The 21607-nt window shown below is 38.5% G+C and overlaps 1 protein-coding gene across 1 annotated transcript in view; it reads right to left on the reverse strand.

The window, feature by feature from the left end:
* Window positions 1-21607, reverse strand: part of PTPRN2 (protein tyrosine phosphatase receptor type N2) — a 612734-nt gene that overhangs the window by 45984 nt on the left and 545143 nt on the right. Inside the window, exons 15-17 of the mRNA XM_068146020.1 lie at window positions 16090-16237; window positions 9925-9998; window positions 1558-1635 (exon numbers count right to left, since the gene is read on the reverse strand). Coding sequence (XP_068002121.1) covers window positions 1558-1635; window positions 9925-9998; window positions 16090-16237 — 300 coding nt within the window. The remainder of the gene's footprint in view (window positions 1-1557; window positions 1636-9924; window positions 9999-16089; window positions 16238-21607) is intronic.

Below are 21607 nucleotides of genomic sequence, written 5' to 3' on the forward strand. Positions count from 1 at the left end.
AACAGGTTGCCTAACTCTTCAATATGGAATGGGAGAACAAAATACATTCTTCTTCATACTGTGTTTGCATGATTAATTCTGATTTCTGCATCAGTAGCAATGCTTATAACAAAGGGTATTTTTAAAATGCCTCCTTTAAAAAGGAGATTTTTTTTTTCAACATGGAAAGATGTACTTACAGGTAAAAATACACAAAATATATAAATATATACAAAAATATATAATTAAAATCCCCTAGGCCTTAGGAATCACAAACTATCATGACAGAACAGCTAACACAGCATTTGATTTTGCATGTTTAACCTCAGAAATACATTTTCAAGTATCATGCCCGTTATAACGAGTCCACCTGGCAAGGGAAAAAGGATCAGTCTTCTCAATTGTGCCTAATGACCAAACAGAGAAGACAAAAGTCACAAGTTACTTGAAAATTTAAGCCAGACCAACAGCTCAAGAGACTTAAAGCAGAAAGCATTTGCTCTGCACTTCTAAAAGCCAGTCCCCAAAATATCTCAGACTGAGCATTTCAATATCCAGACACGCAAAAATCAAACAAACTTTTGGAAGATGTCTCTTCATCACAAACAGTAGGAAATTGTGATCTGAAAAGCATCCTCAATAGAGATCAGTTAACACTTTTTAATCATAGGCCAAGTGATGCACATGAAGAGAGATGATGATTTCAACTGATGCAAGCTCCTGAAATACAATGGCACTTCCGAAAGTTTTACAGAGACATTCTTTATCTTCAGAACAAATGTTTCTAAATTCACAATGCAAAACAAAAAAATAAAAGCATATGTTCATGCTGATAATAAGACCCAGTTGGCCTCCTCCCCAGACAACTTCAGTAAGCTTTCAGGCACAGTTTTACACTTACAAAGGAATATCTACCCCAGAATATCTGTCACACAATCGCACACATCTAGGCTGGCAGTGAGTGCATGTCCAAATCTGAGAGCCGCATGAGCACGGAGGAAAACTGCATGCAAAGTAAGCTCCTAGTTGTGCATAAGCAAGTACTGCTTTTAGCCCCAGTCCTGCAAAAAATTAGGCACCTAGTCAAATTTATGCAGCAGGGTCTTAATTCAGCCTGTAACTCAGCTACTTCTAATAGGTAAAATACACAAGAATTTAAGCATTTGGAGGAACTGGGACATGTGAGAAACAGGATTTACTAGAAAGATTTATGCTACATATTGCTAGGTTCTTTTTGATATGAAAAGTGACAATGAATCCTGGATACAATCTTAAGAAATCATCCAGTCCTTGAAAGTTGTTTAATTGCAGAGACCTGGCACTAAAATATGAATACTCTGACCTAAGCTTTTCAATTTCTAGACAACTGTTCTTCACCAGAGCTTGTCACATACATAAGTGCCTTGAATATCCATATACTAGATGAATGCCTTCTTAAAAGGCATCCTTTGAATGAAGGATTTTCTGCCTTTTGTGACTCATGCACAACAAAGTTTTCTACATTTTAAATTTTCAGAAGCACAGGAAAACATTTCACTTGTAACATACATTCAGTTTGCAAAGAGATATTTCACTTACCTGCCAGAAGTCAGCAACGGTAGCAGGGAGAGGGCCCTGGGTGGCAATATATGCAGGGTTTCGAGGGTCATGGTCCATCTGGAACAAGGTAAGAGAACACAGACTCCATTTATTTAAAAGAAAATGCCTTGCTGTATAAAGACAGACAGTATATGAGGGCAGAAACAAGGGACTTCTTAGAGGACTGTCATGTGCCTCCATCCTTTACTGACAAGCAAAGAATTTTAATTCTATTTATAAGGTCCGAAGAGAACTTTTTAAATCAAAACAAACCAAACCAAAAAACCCAACCAACCCAACAAAACAAACCACAAGCAATAAAAACAAATCCCAAACAAACAAAAAAGCTACTAGATCAGTATCAGCACTGAGGAGCAATGGCCTATGTCCTCAATATGCAGTGTAAGATCATACATGGTGGCTGACAAAGGCATTTATTTGAGATCAGTACTTGTGGTTTCGTAGCAACCTAGAAGCCATTTGAAACATTTTCTACACTGCGTTTTAAGAATGCTTCACACATCTAAATATGTTCTCCATTTCCACCGTGCCAGTCAAGGGCACATGTAACTAAAACCCAGCAAAAACGGGGAACAAATTTAGTTTCTGGCTTTTTCTGGTTAGCTGATTTATCTAAATACAGGGATTTGGCCTCAATAGAGGAAGTTCTGCTTAAAGACCTTAATTATTACATTTAATTCAAGGAGCAGAAAATTCACTGAGCAGAAAAAATAAAGAATCCAAGAAACAAAGCCATCAAGAGTAAATAGGATTAGTGTGTTACAATGAATGTTTTCAAACTGATGGGTGGTTTTCTTGGTTCTAAATCTTAGGACTCATTCTGCTGAAAAAGAAGATCTACTGATAGGATTAAAAAACAAACAAACTCATTCTAACCCTGAACTGCCCAGGACAAAACTTTGAACATAAAGAGATCCAGTTCAACTCTCAGATGTGTGGGTGTGACTCAGTGACACTGAAGTCAGTGAGAGTTGACTTAAATCCATGTAGCTGAAGGCAGACTTTTTCTCAATATATGATTCTCTTCTATAAGTAAAGACCTGAATAAGAATGAGTGTGAGTCACATTTGCATTAACAGGCATCTACTGAATTTATTCATAGCCTATCAAAATTTTCATTGAGGGTACATGTCAGCGTAAAAGAAGGCACCTCATAATTATGTGCAACATAAAAGAGGGAAGAACCATAAAAGAACAGATGTAACTTATTCTGAGAGAACAACAATATGATGAATGTTGCAAAAAGGAAGAACACTTTTATGTTTCCAATTTTCTGAAGTATAATTAAGCTGGACTTAATATCAAAATTCTCTATGACAACACAACACAGGTAAAATGAAGTCACAGAACGCATTTAGATTAAAAGCTTACTTCTGATTCACTACCCTTAGTTATAAAAAGAAAAAACCAACCTTGACCAGGATGTCTATAATACCATCATTTTATTCTGAGCTTCACTGAGGCGCTTCTCATATCAGCAAACAACTCCTCACAACAAGAGATTGCTCAGAACAAATTCCAACCTTGCTTTTTCTTTCCTTTTAACAAAAAGCAGTTCTGATAGCAGGACATTTACTACTCTGGGTATTTTGAGACCGGGGGAAAGTAGCTTTCTTTGCAAAGCAGTGTTAGTAAAAAAAACCCAAAAACCAACAAAAAAACTCAGGAAAAATGGAGAACTTTTTTTGTTTGGTTTGGTAAGAACTGAGCCATTGAACTAAACACATCTGAAAACAACAGCAAATGTGATTAAGGAAAGTCAGGCTTAGAGGTTTGGTTGGTTGGTCGGGTTTTTTTTCCTCCTATGGTTGAAATAATTTCTGTTGTTTTGAATCCCACAGAGATCTATAGGATTTAATCATGTGCTTAAATGTTTTCCTTTGCTGGAAGTAAAACTCTTGGCTTAGAAAAATCGACCTGCACCGAGGAGGACATACTATTCCCAGTGGAAACAGTTGTAGACAGCATCTACTTGAAAATGATGTCACTTGTGTAACAGATGAGGGCCTGACTTGGAAATGTAACCGACAGAGATTACACCAAACTTTAGAAAAATAATAATTTACTTTGAGTTTCTTCTTAAACTAAATTCTTTTGTATGTAGACATGCCAGAAATCAAAGGCAGAAGAAATCAAGGATGATGCAAATAGTGCTGTCATGGAAGAAATACATCTCAACGTTCAGCTGATAAATCAGGAATAGGCCAATCTTGGCATTTCAGCATTAATCAAGCTCTGTCACAAAGGTGCTGTTGGAACGTGGCAAACATTACAATAAGCACTGAGTAGTGAAGTGTATCAGCAGTTTAACAATAATTCAAAAGACAATTACAATTATTACATTCCAAGCACATTGTGTTGCACACAAAACAATTATGAAGCGAAACTCTTCTAGCTTGCAGCAAATAGAAGGTGGCAGAAAGCCCTATCACACTATTAACTGATCTTTAACTGAACAAAAATAAGAGCAAAGAATAAACTAATTACATGAAGCTCCTGGTTTCATCAATCTTCTATTATATGTACTCTTTCAAAGGCCACATATTTCAGGAAAAGTGTGGAAAATCACTATTCTGGTCACATTCAATTTAACATGAGTAGGTGACTGCAAGGGATGGTTCTTCGTTGTTTTTGTTACGTTCTTTGTTATTTCCTCAAGGTCACCAAGAACACCAAGGGCATCTTAAGCTATCAGAGTTGGAGTAAAGTTTGAACAAAGAAATCAAGTCAGTAATGGGTTTTAAACTAACTAATCAAGGATCAAGTGAAAGGCTTATTTTATTTTTTTTTAAACTTATTTTTGTATGCCAGAAATCATCATCTTCTTTCAAGGATCCCTCAGATTTCTCATTTTGTGAAAATACAACAGAAAATGCATTCTCCAGAGAAGAACAGCGAGTTGCAGGCTTCACATTATCAAGTAGTAAAACAAGAATCGACTATTTGCTAACATTTTACATTGGAACAACACTCAGAAATCACCCTGATGGCAATTGCTCAAAAAGAACAAGATTTTTTCCCTCTGTGTCCCCATCACAGCACAAAGTTCACAAGGCTTACATTAGAAGTGGATCGAAGAGCCATTTTTTGGGAAGAAAAAGCTACAATTATTACAACTGCTCTGCTATGGTGGAATTCTCATTTTCTGCTGCAGTACAATAAAGGCAAGTTTGTTCCAATTTATTCTTCTATAATTTTGTACTAAGGAAAAGAAAAGGATCGAGGATTACTATAAATGCCCATGCAATCGGCTGGGGTGATTTCCATCGCTACCAATAACAAAAGCAAATGGAAGCAAAAAGGAGGAGCATTCAGATTTCTTGTTAGAAAATAAAAACTGCCAAAAACTTCAATGGCACAAATTGTGTTTTTCTACAGGGCTTTGTAGTATAAGTTAACTTTCCATATCACATAGGGGGAAAATATATAAAGAAGACAGTAGCACCTTTGTTAAATTAGTATCAGACCACAGTTCTACCTTTGCTTTACCAGAGAATAAAAGCTGCTCTTCTAGGTTTTTGTTTGTGAGTTCTACTATCCAGTTGCTTTATCCTACAACTTTGCAAGGATATCCTGACAAAACCTATTTTTTTGGTTGAGTTTTTAGCTAGAGATCATGCTGCTGCCTGATTTCACTCATCATGCTGATGAAACAGAGCAAAATCAAAGCATTCTGCGAGTATGGCCTCAAATGTCTTGTATTTGGACTGCTGGGTGGTACATATAGATTCTTGTTAAGCAGTCTTCTAAAACTGTAAACTGAAGTCAAAAGTGCCAATAGGTATCAGTGACCACTTTGAGATCTCATGTAAATGATACACCAATTCATTCCGGCCCTTTACCTTCCCTCTCAACTACTCAGATCCTTACTTTCCACATGGAAATATGTTGGATGAGATGCAGTCTCTGTTGCACTGTATGTACCTTGACCTACGTCTTCTGAGTCCAGCTGAAACATTCCTAAATCACGCGAGATTAGAATGAGATTTGGTGCAGACCAAATATGATGGAAAGTTGAACTCTGATTAGCACCTTAACAATTTGTATGGAGTGAAGCTGCTGTGTAGCTTCCAGATTTGGTGTGTGTAGAATACCAATGAAAATCTACTTCTATGCAGGTATTTGTTACACAGAATACAGACAGTCTCTGGAAGTAAAAGCATACTTGTTTTCCTAAAAGTCTATTCCAGCAAATGCAGATGAACTTTGTAATCACCTTCATCTCAGTATTAAAATTAAAAGGGAAGACCAGTCCTCCTTTTCATGTTTCAATTAAAATTTACACCAATTTTTAAATCCTTCCTTTAAAACCCCTAATGGAACGAAAGCAGCAAAGCTGGTTGCGAATGCCATTATGAATTTCCGAGTCTATTCGTGGTGATGAAATTTGTATGCTGTGTTTGAACAAACTGTCATGCTAATGACATTCCTCAGTCTGGTCTCTTCAATAATAAGCAAACTGAGTTTTTAAATGTAGTTGATGGGATTTTTTTTTCCCCCCCTCTCTCTCAGACACCCTATGAGGAAAAACAGAATTCCCATTTACTTTCATGACCTCTGATTTAAAAGCAAAGATTGCACATTATTTACTACTGGATGATTTTTCCGAAATTTAATGAGGACTAAGTACAAATATGACAGATGTAATTATCACAGTTTTATTCTGCACAGTCAGGGTCTTCTTGTGCTGTAATTGCAAGCCTTTCATTCAGCTGCTGATAGCAGAGTTATTATCATAGTACTTTATGTTATTTCAGAGAGGAGGGAAACAGATTTCTACCTCACTTTTACTCTGCATATCCATCCTGAGGACTCATTTTGCCTGGCCTCATGCTACAGTGAAATTAAAGACCTCTGGGAAGGACTTGGACTAAATCTTTGCTGATTTTCCTTACCCACACCCAGCTGTGGTGAGAGCACCAACCCAACCCCAGTTTTCACAACATATTGGAGGAAAAGGAGGTCCTGAGGGGGGTAGCATTTTTCAAAAGGAAGAAACATGTGGGCAGGTGGCCAGCTCATTGTCTACTAGAGAGAAATTTTTTTTATGGTGTACTGCTGCACTCATTTAGACTTACGTTAAGGTTGAGTGAGCCCCAGCTGGAGACTGGACCACTGACCCAGAAGCTGGAGATGCCCAGTGACATGTACACGACTGGAAGCCTTCCTTTATGAAGCTCAAATATAATTACTTTATTTTACACTCTTTCCCCACCAGACAGCTCACACGTGCAGGGACAAAAAAGCCTCTTCCAGTCAGTTCAGACCATACTGATCCTGGGCTATTAATGCCCATCTTGGGGCTCACTACAATGCTCACTCCTAAACCAAGCTCCGCAAGGCGCAAATGCACCAGGAGCATCACTGCATTGACATGATAATTATTGAGGTTATTTAAGTTGAAAGGCAGTAGTCTGAAGGAAAGGAATGGTAGGATTTTTTGCAAGACTGAATGAAGGCAGACTTATTGGTACTCCACATCCACTGCACACTTAGGAAGATGTGGATTAAATCTGTGTCCACTTAGAGAAAAGATCTCAAATAAACAGCAGAAGTCCAGCTCATGTATGTCCAGCTCAGGCTGTAATAGCTGCACAGGCACAGTAAATACTGCAGAATCAAGTGCCTAGGATAATGTTCCAGTAGGCTTCTGAGATGAGAACAGACACTGAATGTTTCTGCCACTCCTCCATTCCACCTCATTATACATAAACTATATCAGATCAACAAATATGTTTATACTAGCCTGAAGATACTTAATTTTTATTGATATTAAACAGTTTGCAGGGAATCTTTCCAAACTATGGGCTTGCAAAATAGTGATTTTTTTCCTACCAACCTGTCACTGCATCAGGTTCAGGAAACACACATTTTATTTATTGCTTTCAAAACAGAGAAATGACTATTGACAGTGAAACAAACTCACAAAACACCTGGAGCATGTTTTTCCTTGGAAGAGCAGGTCATCTACACACGTGTGGGCTCTGGCACTTTCCATACAGTATGGTCCCTATCCTACCATGAAGAACAGGAACTCAAGATTTTCTCTTGGCAATTTTGCAGGACTATGCAAGATACTGGCTGCTTGTCCCAATCCAATGAAGCACTTGTGCACCCACTTATCTCTGGGCATAGAAATATTTCTGTAAGAGGTACAGAGACAGCCATAAGAATATGTGCCTCATCAGTGTGACCTGTTTCATTGAACAAAAATCTTGTGCCTGGGAAAGCTACAAAAAAAAGAAGTATCTTGTAATTGTGCAAAAGAAAATAACCTTATTAATCATTGGAGGGAAAGGCAAGATTACAATCACCTGTAAAACCATGAGAGTTAAAGCTGTGGAAGCAAAGACTTGCTTCCTGCATTAGCTTCAGGCACCCTGGCAAAGCAAGTCTTTTCCCAGTTATGTCAATGGAATATCTTGGTTCTTTCTCTCCACCCCTAACACTACTTAATCTTGTACTTTTCAGCATAATTAAGGAAACAAATACACTATAACCCAGAATTACAATTGCAACAGGCATATACACACATGCGAGAATTTACCCCTTCCCCAGTCACGTAAAACTGTCCACACCGACTTTTGGGCAGGTTTCTGAAGCCTGTCTTGGTTATTCGGCAAAAACACAGCATGTGTACTGCTGCCAACACTGAACCTGGCTCAGCACTGTCTACAGATGCTGCAATTCTACTTCTGCACCATGCTGTAGTCATGTGAACTACAACCAAGCTTTTACAAGAATACAGTATGTCACTTCCAGCTAACACCTCCCGCTCATGCGCTTGCCACAAAACTTCTCAGCTTCTGCTATCAGATTAAGGCTTGACTAAACATAACTCACCAAAGGTGCCCTGAAGAAAGGCAGAGCACTGAAGTGCTGGACCTCTGTGCATGAATTTACAAGCAGGATACATATTTCTTGAAGAGCTAAGTTACTCTGATGTCCTGATCCTGGAGTCAGCTAGAGCCTGGTCTAGTCAGAGACATTCTTAACAGTAGAACAGTAGTTCTAATCTGTACACATCTACCTGTCCTCTATAATGGCAACTGGAAATCCCTGAAGTGTGCAGATACTTTGGTATCCCCTCTGCCCTATGCCAAAGCTAAAATCATTCTGTGTATTTTTTAGCTCTTTGAATAAACCATTTTTATATATTCAAGGAAATGATGCTTTTGGCATTCCCATGAAAGTAAGAAAAACAAAGTTCATAGAACAGGTTCTATGCAGTTGTGGGTTTTTTTTAAGACAAAAAAAGTATTGTCAACAACTTTGGAAGGAAGCAGCCTGTTATTTCATGCAGTTGCAAATTGGCTGCTGCATTCTCACACCAAGTAGAGGACAGATAACTCCCAGGAAAATGAGTCAATAACGACATACACAACCTATTTCAATGAGATCTCATTTTCCCTCCTAAGTTCTTTCTCATAGTTCCCATATAGTAACTTTTCAGTGTCTAATTAAGGTGCAGAAGAACCATGAGCAAAAGTGACTCCAGTACTAGCATGGCATAGTGCCTTTTTATCCCTTAATTGGCTATCATGACAGTTCCATTGAAATGCTATGACAGGGCAATGCTGCTGGCTCCATCATACCTGTTTTGTGCTTAACAACAGAGACCTTCTATCTCTATAACCTTTTGCAAACAAGAAGGGATTCATATTCAGCTTACATAGGGTGAGAAAGGGCAGCTGGGCTGGGCTGTAGTAGTAGGATGCAAAAACTGGATCAACCCATTTAGCAGTTTGAATGAATACACAAGTGGAAAGTGATCTTGTTCTTGCTTTCAGAACAGTAAACTGAGAGAAGAACCAAGAGAGCTACAAAACCACCAAGTTATGCACTGGCAGGGCAATGGAGGCAGAAAGATAAGAGGAAATGTCACTTCCTAATGCAGAAGTAGCTCAGAAGCCTGTAGAGCTCAGCGCTCAATGCCTACAGAAATGATTCCTCCTACGACTGTTGCTAGCAGCACAAAGAAAAAAAGAACAAGAAAGTTTTACCTCCTCAGAGAAGGAAAAGCTCTGCTAAGGCTGTATTATTTGAATTTTATGATCCATAAGTTAAATATCAAGTATAGAAAAACTGACAGCATTACAAGGTAAAACAATGACTATCTACTGACTTTGTTTTCTTAGTACATAAACTTCAAGGGTATTGCATGCACAAATAGAAGATTCACTTCTCTTCCATTTGAAAGGACAGTCTGAGATAATATTTGTGAGGTGCTCACAATCTGAGGTTGCACAACCTGAACAGTGAGGTGCCTCAAGTTAGCATATTTTAACACCAAGGAAGAACAGAGACTGAGTATTTGGATTATTTCTCATAGGTTACCATACTTACAATCGGGCTAGCATTGATGTAGTCTGAATTGTCGTGGCTATTTTCACCTTTCAGACATATTCTGGAATGATCATCTGTAAAGGAGAAAAGAACAGAAGAAAGATTCTGTGCAAATATTCTAACCATTTTAAGTTAAAACAATTCAAAGTCAGACTAATGTATGTTTAGAGATGGACAAACAACAAATACGAGAAACGATATTTCCTTCTGATTCCCAACCTTGATACAGTCACAGCATCACAGCTGGGGTCAGCAATGAAGCACTAAGATATCTCAGAGGAAGAGTATCAGAAAGCATGTCTTCATGAGATGCACAACAACATGCTACAACCTTTCACAGGAAAAATGTGAAACTCTACTGCTCAGGGAGTTTAAGATTTAAACTAAGCAAATCACTAGAGAAAAAAACCCAGTATTACAGAAACCACTCCTGTGTTTGCAGGGTCATGGAAGAAGTAAACTGATGCAACTTGTCCATCTGGCTTCTCTATAAAGCGAACAGCAGGAACATCACAGTTGAGAGATGGACAGTAAGTTAATCTGTCCTGTGCTGTGCAGTGTTCCACTAGAGACATGGGGAGAAGTTATGACTTGTAAATGATTGTGGGAGAGAGAAAGTGCCAGTAGCAACTGCACCTAGAATTATGCAAGTGGAACATATAGATATCTTACACTGCTGGGAAAGCAGCTAGTTCAGACACCACTGGCTAAGAAACAGCAGCTCTGGATATAGAAGACTTACTCATGTTTACCTATTGTCAAGATTGTTTCATCACTTTTTAATTTGTATTTTTATTGGTGCGCAATCATGTTTAGATTTGGTACACCTCAAACCCTGTTCTTTCCTCCAGGACATATTTAATAGATGAGGTTTATTTATCTGTATTTAGACAGGGACAATGCAGATGTCTGCATCTCTTCCAGTCATCTAGACTTATGTTCTGCTAAGAGAAAAGAAATATTTATATTACATGAATCATGTCATCCTGGTTTAGCTAAAACAAACACGCTAAACTGCACTCGAGAAGCACCCATTTCTTTTCACTGACTAAAGAGTGACCAGATCACACAGAGAAAATGTGTGCAAGAGATGTCCAAATCTTCACATATGAATCTCAAACAACTTTGTACCTGATATGTAACCAGCACAGGTTACACTTCTCAGCAAACCTACTCTGCACAGTATATTGTGGTGAACAGGTAATGATGAACAAAGAACCATTCTTTACTAGTCACACAAAATTATTTCCACTGGCAAGGTTTCAACACAATAGGAGGATGAAGATCAGAAAGGGAACACCTTCATGCACATTATTCAGTTCCACCTTATTTTGCCTCCACTGCACAAAAAAATTTGAAATAAAAATGAACTTGTGACATTAGAGATCTTGGTGCTACCCAAGACTCTTCATAGGGAGCTTTACAATGAGCCCTGTCATAAAGTGCTTGGAAAACTACAGGTCTGAAATCTTTTGGCTGTGCAGGAGGTATGCAGGTTATGTGCACTGTATGTGGTCTCTCACATACCTTATGCTAAGTAAACACTCAGGATAAGCCTCCTTCATTGGATAGCAAATGTGTTTGAAGTAATCACCGAAGAAAACGTGTGAAATGTTTTCCAATGGATGAGGGAGAGTAGAAAGTGATTCATCAGTATTTAGCAAACAGACGTCAGTGTGATTCTCCAATAAAAGTCAAATGTCAGATTAGTAACCTGAGGATCAGGGGTTGGTTGGGGTTTTGTTTGTTTGTTTTGTTGTTTGGTTGTTTTTTTTGTAAACACAACCTCTGATGTAGTGTGCCATATCGTTATCCTGATGGCTTGGGGGGTTTGTCAGAGGGTGAGACATGCTAAGGTTTTGGTAATGAAGAGGTAGTGAGACTTTGTATTCGTTCTCAAAGGAAAAAAAAAAGTGCAAAAAAGGTTGTACATGTGTTTTCTGAATACATCAAGAGTTTGCACCCATGTGTGCTTCAGTTGCAGAATAAAGTGTTCATATTGACAATGAACAGATTGTGCTTGTCTATGCCTGTTATCACCTCAAAGCTTCTAGGAACCAGCATAATAGCTCTTCAGAAACAGGCAGGAAAAGAAGGAGGGGAAAAAAGAATACCACTGACACCAGTTTGTTATGTTAACAATAAGCAATTAAGGGAAAAATGCTGAATGTACAGGATTTTTTTTTTTGGGGGGGGGTGTAAACTGCATATTGATTGTGTTAGAAGCAAGGAAAAAGAAGCAGGAAATGAAGGAAGGGGATGACAGAAAAGGAATATATATAAGACTAATCTAAAAAGCAAGAAAGAAAGATGAATGAAGAAATAGGAGAGGAGAGGGATGGTAATAGCAAAGTGAGAGAAAAGACAAATGCTGTTACTAGCTACTGCAATGTGGCCAAGCAACATCTACTCATCATTTCAAATTGCTACAATAGCTAGTGCTGAAGCACTCTGCATTTGCTATTGCTCCAGCCAAACTACAGCTGAAAGTAAAATATATAGATGGGTATGGCTAGTACTAGCCTGAGTTTGTAGTACAAACCCCCTCAATTTACAGACTCAGAAACCTAAGATTTGGTGTCTACATACAGATTATCTTCATGTGGACTAGGTTACAGCTGAAGCTTGATTTACGTGGCTAAACATAAACATGTTTTACTGTCTGTGAAACTATAGAGTCAATGAGACTTTGCACAAGGATAACACATATGACACAAGAGCTAAAGACTTGTACCTTATTGAAGCAGCATCTGAAGCTCCCACAGATATTATGCAAGGGCACGCCAGAGTTATTAAATGCACTGTAACCCAAACAGCAACTTTTGTCATTACTCAGTTCTCTTGATGCCCCTGCACTGACTGGCTCTTCAGTGGCTGTAAGAGGTCCTTCAATACCTGACTCATAGGGAGACAGCTGCATGGAGATACTTAAATTTAGGCAGCTTAATCTACTGTTTCACAGAACCATGTCCAGAGAATTTGGCATAATGTTTACAGTTATATCTAAAGTGCTCTAAGGACACTCAAGCTAGCAGCTAGGAGGGCACAGGTTACCCTAGAGAGGCTGTGTTATACCTACCAGCTCTGTGTGATACCTTGAGTACTTTAGACAATCTCAAATTGCACTGAATTCCTTCATTTAAGAGACTGAGTTGAATGCAAAACATCTGGATTATTTAAACAGTGACCAACACTACAGTAGCGTGCCAACTCACAATGCAAGTGGCCCTGCAACTTAATGAAGACCTCTAAGTTTTATTGTTTTTCAGATGGGGATTGAAAGCTTGGAAAAATAAGATTCACATCTTGCTAACTCCCTCTGTCTTCTGTTTCCTTTTACTCAGACACTTCTGAAGGAACAGAACCAACAAACAAAAGCTGGAAACGAGGAAGTGAGAAAGTGAATCACAAAATCATAGAACCATTGAGGTTGGAAATGACCTCTAAGATCATCAAGTCCAACCACCAACTCAATACCACCATGCCCCCTAAGCCAAGTCCTGAAATACCACACATCAATGTTAAAAATAGATCAGCCTGAACACTGTGATGAATCTGCTACCAAGTATTTTAAAAGCTGTTTCTAAATAGAAAAGAGTGGTATGAGAGTATGGTCTGCTAAAAATGTGTGATTGAAGAGAATGTTAATCTAGAAATTACATCAGCATTCTAATCAGTGAAAAATAATATGGTATTGTTTTAAGACTGGTTAGGAAAGGAAAATGCAAAGTAAATACAACATAATATCAATGCTTCTTTGATGCCTTCCTAAGATGAAATCTTTTACATGAATTATCAATCTTGTTCTGCCTTACCAAGGTGATTACAAATATGAAAGGAGTAAGGAAATGCTAACAAGGCATTACTGTGTTAGAATACTCTCAATGCAGCATAACAACTTTGTAGCACATCAAAAGCATATCAGCCTTGCTTCTCCATTTATTATGAAGCAAATCTGTGACTTTGCTGTAATTTCAATGTCAAGCAATCAAAACTAAATAAAAAAGTGGACAAACTGGACTCTTCCTCATTTCAGTCTAATATTAGAGTCCACAATATCCATGACCTTATCAAGATTTTATATTGTCTGAATTCTTTCCAAAGTAGTTTTAACCTGAAAGCTTTTTACCAGTGTACAGCAACTTCATAAATTGAGGCCAGATAATTTTGTGCAGTCAGAAAGGAAAGTTCCCAGTGCTCCCTATACAATAGAACTTTCCACATTGTAACAAAGCCCAAAGATAGCTTTTCTCTCCCGTAAATGTACTAAGTGATTTTAAATGTGCTAAAATACTTCTAATTAATAATTCAATACATTTCAGCCACCCTATCCATGTCCCATGTTCTCATCCTTCCCAGGTCATACTGATCCAGTCTACTAGACTCAATGATGGGAAGAACAGGCATAACAATCTGCCATGGAAACAGGCAAAGGCAGAGATTGTCAGCTGAAGGCTGATCAGAGTAGACTGATTCATTCACATGGTACAATATGATGAAAAGAGACAGACTATATTATCTCTGAAAATAGTTGAGCTCTATCATGTGGCATGACACTCAAGCTAAAAAACCTCTGCTCTGTACCACTGTTGCAGCTGCTACTTCTGAATTCAAAGCTAGAATGATCTAGTCTTGAGGGTCCTTATCTTATTGCTCATTGTATCATGCAGACACATTTCCTACATTGGCTGAGTAACCAGCATCCATTTCTGGCAACACCTGTAGCTCCCATGCTGTCTCCAAGGCAAACAACCAGTAACAACCTAGCTTAATTTATGAGCAGTGACTTGGAACAGTTTAAGATGGTCTGACTGTAAGTGTACATTGAAAAGAACACTTTAAGCTGGAAGATTAACTTGAACCAATGCACATTATCATGGAGCATTTCCTAATTTCCTATTATGTTGGTTAAATGCTATTTTCTTCAGCATAGGAAAGAGCACAGAAGGCTTGCACTCTAACTTTTATGGTCATTTCTTTAGAACTTTTGAACAGACCTGATGTAAGTTTCTGTTTCTGTTAGTTGCTGTTTCCCCGAAAGGCTTTCAAGCAGCACCATATTTACTCAGGGGAATTCATATCACCAAACTACTGCACTCCTCTCCTATGTAGCAAAGTATTGCAGAAAAAGCCGCTACACAAACAGGAGAGCCAAACCCTGCTGAAGCAAATACACAAGGACTGATGGCTCAGTCAAATTGTCATGCACTTCCAAAGAATCTTCACTCTAAATCTGGCTCTGACATTTACTTAATGTGTTACCTATCATTTCCCAATTTCTAAAGCAGGAATAGTACTTACTCAAGGCTCTCATAGGGAAAATTAATGTTTTTGGGGCACTTTAAAAATTAAAATAGTTATACATGTTTGCCAAGCTCCCAGCTGGATTGTGGGCACACTGACTGAGAACATTTTTGTTGCTGTGGACTGCATATATTTTCAGTCCCAGTTTTGTTTCATTGGTTGCTTAATAAAATGTGTGGACATAGATTACCAATGTAATCTATGAGATACATATATTTGCATCGGAAAAACACACTGCTTTCATTTCAAGCTCAGAAAGGTGGCTGCTTTAGGAAAGAGCAGATTTGAGGAATATAAACACTGGCAGCTTTTTTTTTTCCACTCCTTGTTCTCTTTTTATCCTAAGCCTAGCAGAAAGAGAAGCCAGTTTTCAAGCTTATCCACTGAAGCCTAAAAGGGCTCATTCAGCACAGCTGAATATCTGATAAACAGATCATCTAGCTCTGATTATAGACTGCTGGTATTACTGTTGGATGGACATGATACCAACTTGTCTAAACACAAGCCAAACTTCTTTCTGTTGAATGGCTACAGATGCCACTCTTGTACAGAAAGTATATTCCAGCATTGAAAAGCACTCTGGCTATTGAATTTCAAGAGATAGCACAGCTGCAGCAGGGCTATGTGATATATTTGCACATTTTGGTAACATATATGCACTTATAAGGAGATAAACAGTCTCGGATATGACAACAGGACATGCACCCAGCCCACAGTTGTAGCTACAGTTTTCAAGCACACAGCTAAGCTGCTCCATATTCTGTTCGCCTGTCGCCTGTAGCTTTCAAACCGCTGTGCAAAGGATATTGAGAAAAGTATCAAAAGCTTGAAATGCAATCATCCAAATTGATGTGTACATACATGGTACTACAGCCTGTGAGCGATTCTTCTGGATGTTTTCCTCCTGCTGTGCCATGGTGGTGGAATTGGGTTCAGCCTGATAAGCACACAGAGCTTCCCACTCTTTCTCCAGACGATTCTTGTTTTTCAGATGATCTTCCATGTAGGACTGGAATTAAAAGAATAATGTATTATTATCATTGACTTAGCTATGCTGAAAGCTGAGTTTAAAGGATGTATCTTAAGATGGAAAGCATTGGAATCAGGAGCGCTGGGAACAAATTACATTCAATCTTATAGCTAATACATTCATTTTAAAGTTAACTTGAAGCTTATTTGTGCTACACAAAATGACAGCACAAACACATGACAGAGAAGAAACACTTGAAGCCCCCAGATACTGAGGTTCAAGAGAAAATTATTTCTTCTTCAGTAGCTGGAAAATGTAAATCCAAATATCTCTTTCATCAGGCAACAAGAAAGAAGCAAAAGCCCTTTAGTTACTACAGCAGCTCATGTAAAACTGAAGGCCTTTAAAACAAAAGTTCAAGCACACATGCAAGTCATGACAATGATACAGCTGTTGAAGAGAATAAAAACAGGCTGAAGTGTCATGGCTCAAATACTGGTCATTAGGAATCCATCCTGCACATGGCACAGAGAGAGCCTTGAACAGAAAAGGCACCATTAATTAATATTAATGTATGTTATGAAGGACTGTACCTGGCATTCAGTAAAGTTAACAGTGTTAGGAGAAGCATCACCAAAGAAAAATTAACTGGCTGTGGCAGGAGTGCTACTCCATCAGAGTATATTGGTGCAGGTCTTGACTTTCTGTGTATTTCCCAAGGCTAGAGATTCAGTACAGCAATAGATCAGGAATTCAGTTCCCAAGGTTTGTCAGAATTTAACTAAACCCCTATTCCTTCGTCCCAAGGACCTGAAAATTATCCAAGCAGATGAGGGAGAGAGAACAGAAGAGAACAAGTGGGAAAAGAAAGAAACCTTCCCCTCCCCTTAACAAGAAAATTAAGAAAGTTATCACCTGGTAGTGTAAGCTTATTCCTACAACCAAATTAATTTTCAGAGCCTGTTGTCATCTCTTTCAGCAAGCAAGAGAATAATCTCACACATACCCAATTCATGTTTTTAAGTTAAACTCTGCATTACCTTTACAAAGTAGATTGAAGTTAACATTCTTTAGCATTAAAAAAATGGGATAGACTGTTTGAGGACAGGCTCAGGGTCTGGACAGGGTTTGGGAGCAGAGCAGTGGGTGCCTCTGGCACAAACATTAGTCAAAGTAGTTCCTGCTGGAATGCCCAATTTGTAGCAACACTTGTCTAGAAAAAGCTCCTGGAAAAGGTTCACTGAAAAGTCCAAGTCTAAAAAGTAGATCGATTGTTTAGAAAACCTCTTCTGTAGACAAGCTCTGTAATGTCAAATAGTTCTTCCTAAACATGCTTTAAGGAAGAAAGGCACTCATGCCCTCTCAGCAGGTTTAACAGAAGGTGCAAAAAGCTTGCAGCTTGTCTTCTGCCAAATGGGAGATCTGCTAAAGCTGTCGCTCCACCACGCTCCCACCCGACCAGCGAAGCGGTCGCCACAGAATACTGCTCTCTCCTGCAGCCTGAATGGTTTTTCAGTCACAAAAGAGCCCCTCACACACAGCATTGTTTGGTGCAGAGTTTGTTGGGTGTGTGCATCTTTACACGAGATTTGTAAATCAAACCCTGTTACCAAATGCAATTCAAGAAGTGATGTTTCCAGAAAGGACATCTTTAAGTGCAGAAACACACTGTGTTAAAGGAAAGGTTTGTAAAGGAGGTGAAAAATAGTGGTGGCCTAGATACGATAATAACACCTACTGTGTGATTGCTTCTTTTCTATATTGAAGGCAAAAGCATCACAGTGAACAGAGCTGTGACCTGACAGACGGGGAGCTGGGAGAGTTGCACAGCCACATCATGTGTTAGGGGAGCAGGTCAGCCAACAAATTCCCAGCCTTAACCTGCAAGTTAAAGGGAAGAAACCATCCTCTAATAATTTGCTTGTCCTTGCCCAAAGGCTGCTGGTACTGGGGAAAGGAGTGAGGCTGAAGACCCCTTTTCATTTCTCCTAGTAAATTTGTGTCTGGATATGTATACTGAACATAATAATAATTAAAAACAAACACACAACCAACCAACAACAACAACAACAAACCCCAGATATTATCTCCCCTGAGCACAGACTAGTTGATATACAAAATTTTTTTATCAGGCAAAAGGAAAAACCAGTAAGATCTTACAGTGCTACTGAGCCAAGACTCCCGGCTGCAGGGAAGCTGTTTAGCATGCAGCAGGCAGAGATCAGGCAGTCAAGGACCAGCCTGTAGAATCTTTCCATTTTAAACCACAGTTTTAGAATCTGATTCATTTTGACATGCCCATGACCAATGTCCCATAGACATCAGGGACATTTTATGCAGATGTACAGACCTGCCAATACTAAATCTCTGCAACATATTGTGAGATGGATGAAGCTATAGGAAAAGGGCCATGAACATTTGATTCTTAGAAGCTTCCCACTGGCTCAAACTTGTTTTAGTCCTTTCTTTTGAAATCATCAGATACAACACAGCTAAGGTAATTTGATTGCTTTGGTGCATAAGAATTTTTAAATAACTAATCTCTTTTTAAACATGAATATTCTTTTTGCTTTTACCTTCCTCTTTCAGGGAATCCTGAGTGGAAAGAGAAATGAATGTTCCAATGAAAACACACTGAGATCTTTACTTTAACTAGAAAAACGCTTTTAATGTAGGTTCAACACCTGCATCACATGGATCAGACTCACAGGGCACTTCCTGACAGATCTTGAAAAGGTGTTTGACTGTATGAATGGACCCATGGAAGGCTCTGCACAATATGAACATCTGCTTTACAAGCTACTGAGCAAGAAGCTTGTTTTAAAACATTCAAGAGTCAGACAATTCCCTTAGAGTTAAGTAATCTTTCATTTACAGTCCTTCAGAGCCCCTACACTCATCCCCACTTTGCTAAACAGAAGCTTAGTGATATTGAAACACTCTCTTGGGAGCTGCTGGATGTACATTAAATTGAGTGGAACTTCTGATATTTTAGAGATTGTATGTCTACTCAAATCCACTCCTTAATTAGGATTTTTTCATGAGACATACTGCAGTGTTTCCCTGGTACAAAAGAAATTCATTACAAACATGTCAAACATGTTATGATTTTCCTTGTCCCAGCACAGCAGGTAAAATAAATAGAGGTTGTCACCACTGTTACTGTAATGCTCCTGAAACTCTGCTGAAAAAGATAGAGGTCTTGTCTTACCAGTAAGTCCACATCAAGATAAATCCTGTAATCCCAAGATTATGCTATTATTTAAGCAAATACTGTCTGCTTGGACAGATCTCCTGATATACCTTAAATGTCATTGCCCTGAGTTTCCTTCCACCGGTCCTCAACTGCAAAGACAACTTGTAGCCCAGTTCGTACTTTCTCTTGTATATGCAGATGAGATAATCTTGCTACCAAACATGTTATGGGGATAAGGAGGATGTGTTGATGTTATGTGAAAAAGTGAGCTGTGTTGTAAAATCCACTATTCTTGTGTAAGACATTTCAGTCATAAGCCAAAACTGAATAACTGTCCCAGAGACACTACTAGAATCCAAACCCATATTCAGACCACACCAAGCACCAAAATGTTTCTTTAAATTTTCCAAGCATTTCTCTCACCTTCTAATGCTGTTTAATAGTAACACTGAAGTTACTTTGGGATCTTTAATGTTTACAGAAGGTTGATCTTACTCTGTGAGTTGTGGTTGCATTATTGTAGAGATCAAAGGCTGAGAACTCATCACGTTTCCATGAAGAATGTTCTCAGTGATGCTCCATGTACAAGAAAACACAGGAGCAGGGCCAAACTATGCCCACACTTTACCTTTCTTCCTTAGAAAGCAGACCTTAAATAAAGAGATGATGCACTGTGTCAACCAACGGAAGTCTTTCAACCAACTAGTGGTTAAGAAGATCAGTTTTGTCCAACACAGTTCTATTGAAGCATCATAGATATTTCCAATGCTCTGATCCAGCCAACTGGTAAAATGCAGAGCTAGACCAGCTCCATCTCTGAAACACCACTCTGTAACTGTTGTTAAGAGCACTTAGTTTAGTCCTGATGTGGCAAATCAAGTTTTCAACATAAACTGTAAGGAAATGTGACTTTCTTGGTCTAGTTACATTGAGTTTGCATACACAAACAAAAATTCTGTTGTGGCAATTCATTGCCAGAATCTCACAGAATATGCATGGAGAAGAAATCTCAGTAAATTTGCATCTTGCTTTAGTTCTGCATCCACTACTGTCAATGACAACACTCTTGACTTTACTGGAGACAGGATTTTGTCACCTGATTAGACAGTCACTTGAGGCTGAAGGCTCCTTTCTCTCTTCTAACCTGTCCTATGCCATCCCAGCTGTCTTGATCTTATCAGCAGAAACTGCCCAAGGTAACTACAATTGAAAAAAAAATCTATGAAATAAATTAATGAGAATTTATACTTTGTCTTTATAAAATACACTGAGGAATTGATTTTCCTGTTCAATATTTGCAGCCATATTGCTAGCATGATGTGTTTTGATCTAATTTTTCCTGTATTTCTCAGCACCTGATTACACCAGTGAAAAGAGCAATTTTGAAGCCTCCTCAATTAAATACTGAGAACTGCTATGAAGTTTTACTAGCAATTTGGCATAAACCACTACTAATATCATGCATAATACAGTAGGTGATGAAGGAAGACTGAAAAAAACAACCAAGGGAGACACTTCTTTGACAAAGCCACTACTCAGCCTGGTGCAGAATAATATTCCTAGATTGTTTCAAATAGGTTGTATTATTCAGACATAAATTAACTTCCATGGTGATGTCAACCAACAATAAAAAAATGAAATTCCATAGTTTTGGTTTCATATTTTCAGATATACAGATTCTTGTAAACAACTAAGCATGTACACAGCAAGCAGTCATGCTCAAAGTATGCCATCAAAAATGATTTAAAATTATTTGCCTTGGGTTTCTAGGGAAGTATCATCTTTGTATGAGCTGTGTATGGCATTATCTACCAGAATAGACTCTCATACAACTTTTGCAAGATTGACTGTAATTCACAAGTGCATTAAATGGCAACCTGTATGCTGTTTACCTAAATTAATAAACCCTTGATGTAGGGAATATCTCTGCCTCCTCCTTTCTTAATGCTTTGATAATAGAGTTTTGTAACTTGTAAAAGGATTACTTCAATCCAATCAGCAGGTGCTGGGATCAGTGTGTGTCAGGCAAACACTTACTAATCCCTTTTCTTACAGCCCCCAGCTGCCAAAGGTAGTCAATGAAATCCCAATGAAATGGCTGGATACAACCTGGTGTGGACTGATGCAGGTTTTCAGTGCCAGAAGAAATCTTGGAAAACACAAGTGATGGTAAATTGCTTGAATTGGAATGATGAAAGCAGGTATGATTTTGA

The sequence above is a fragment of the Melanerpes formicivorus genome, unplaced genomic scaffold (genome assembly GCF_026170545.1).
Source record: "Melanerpes formicivorus ecotype bairdi unplaced genomic scaffold, bMelFor1.0.p_v2 SCAF_13, whole genome shotgun sequence".
Lineage (NCBI taxonomy): Eukaryota > Metazoa > Chordata > Aves > Piciformes > Picidae > Melanerpes > Melanerpes formicivorus.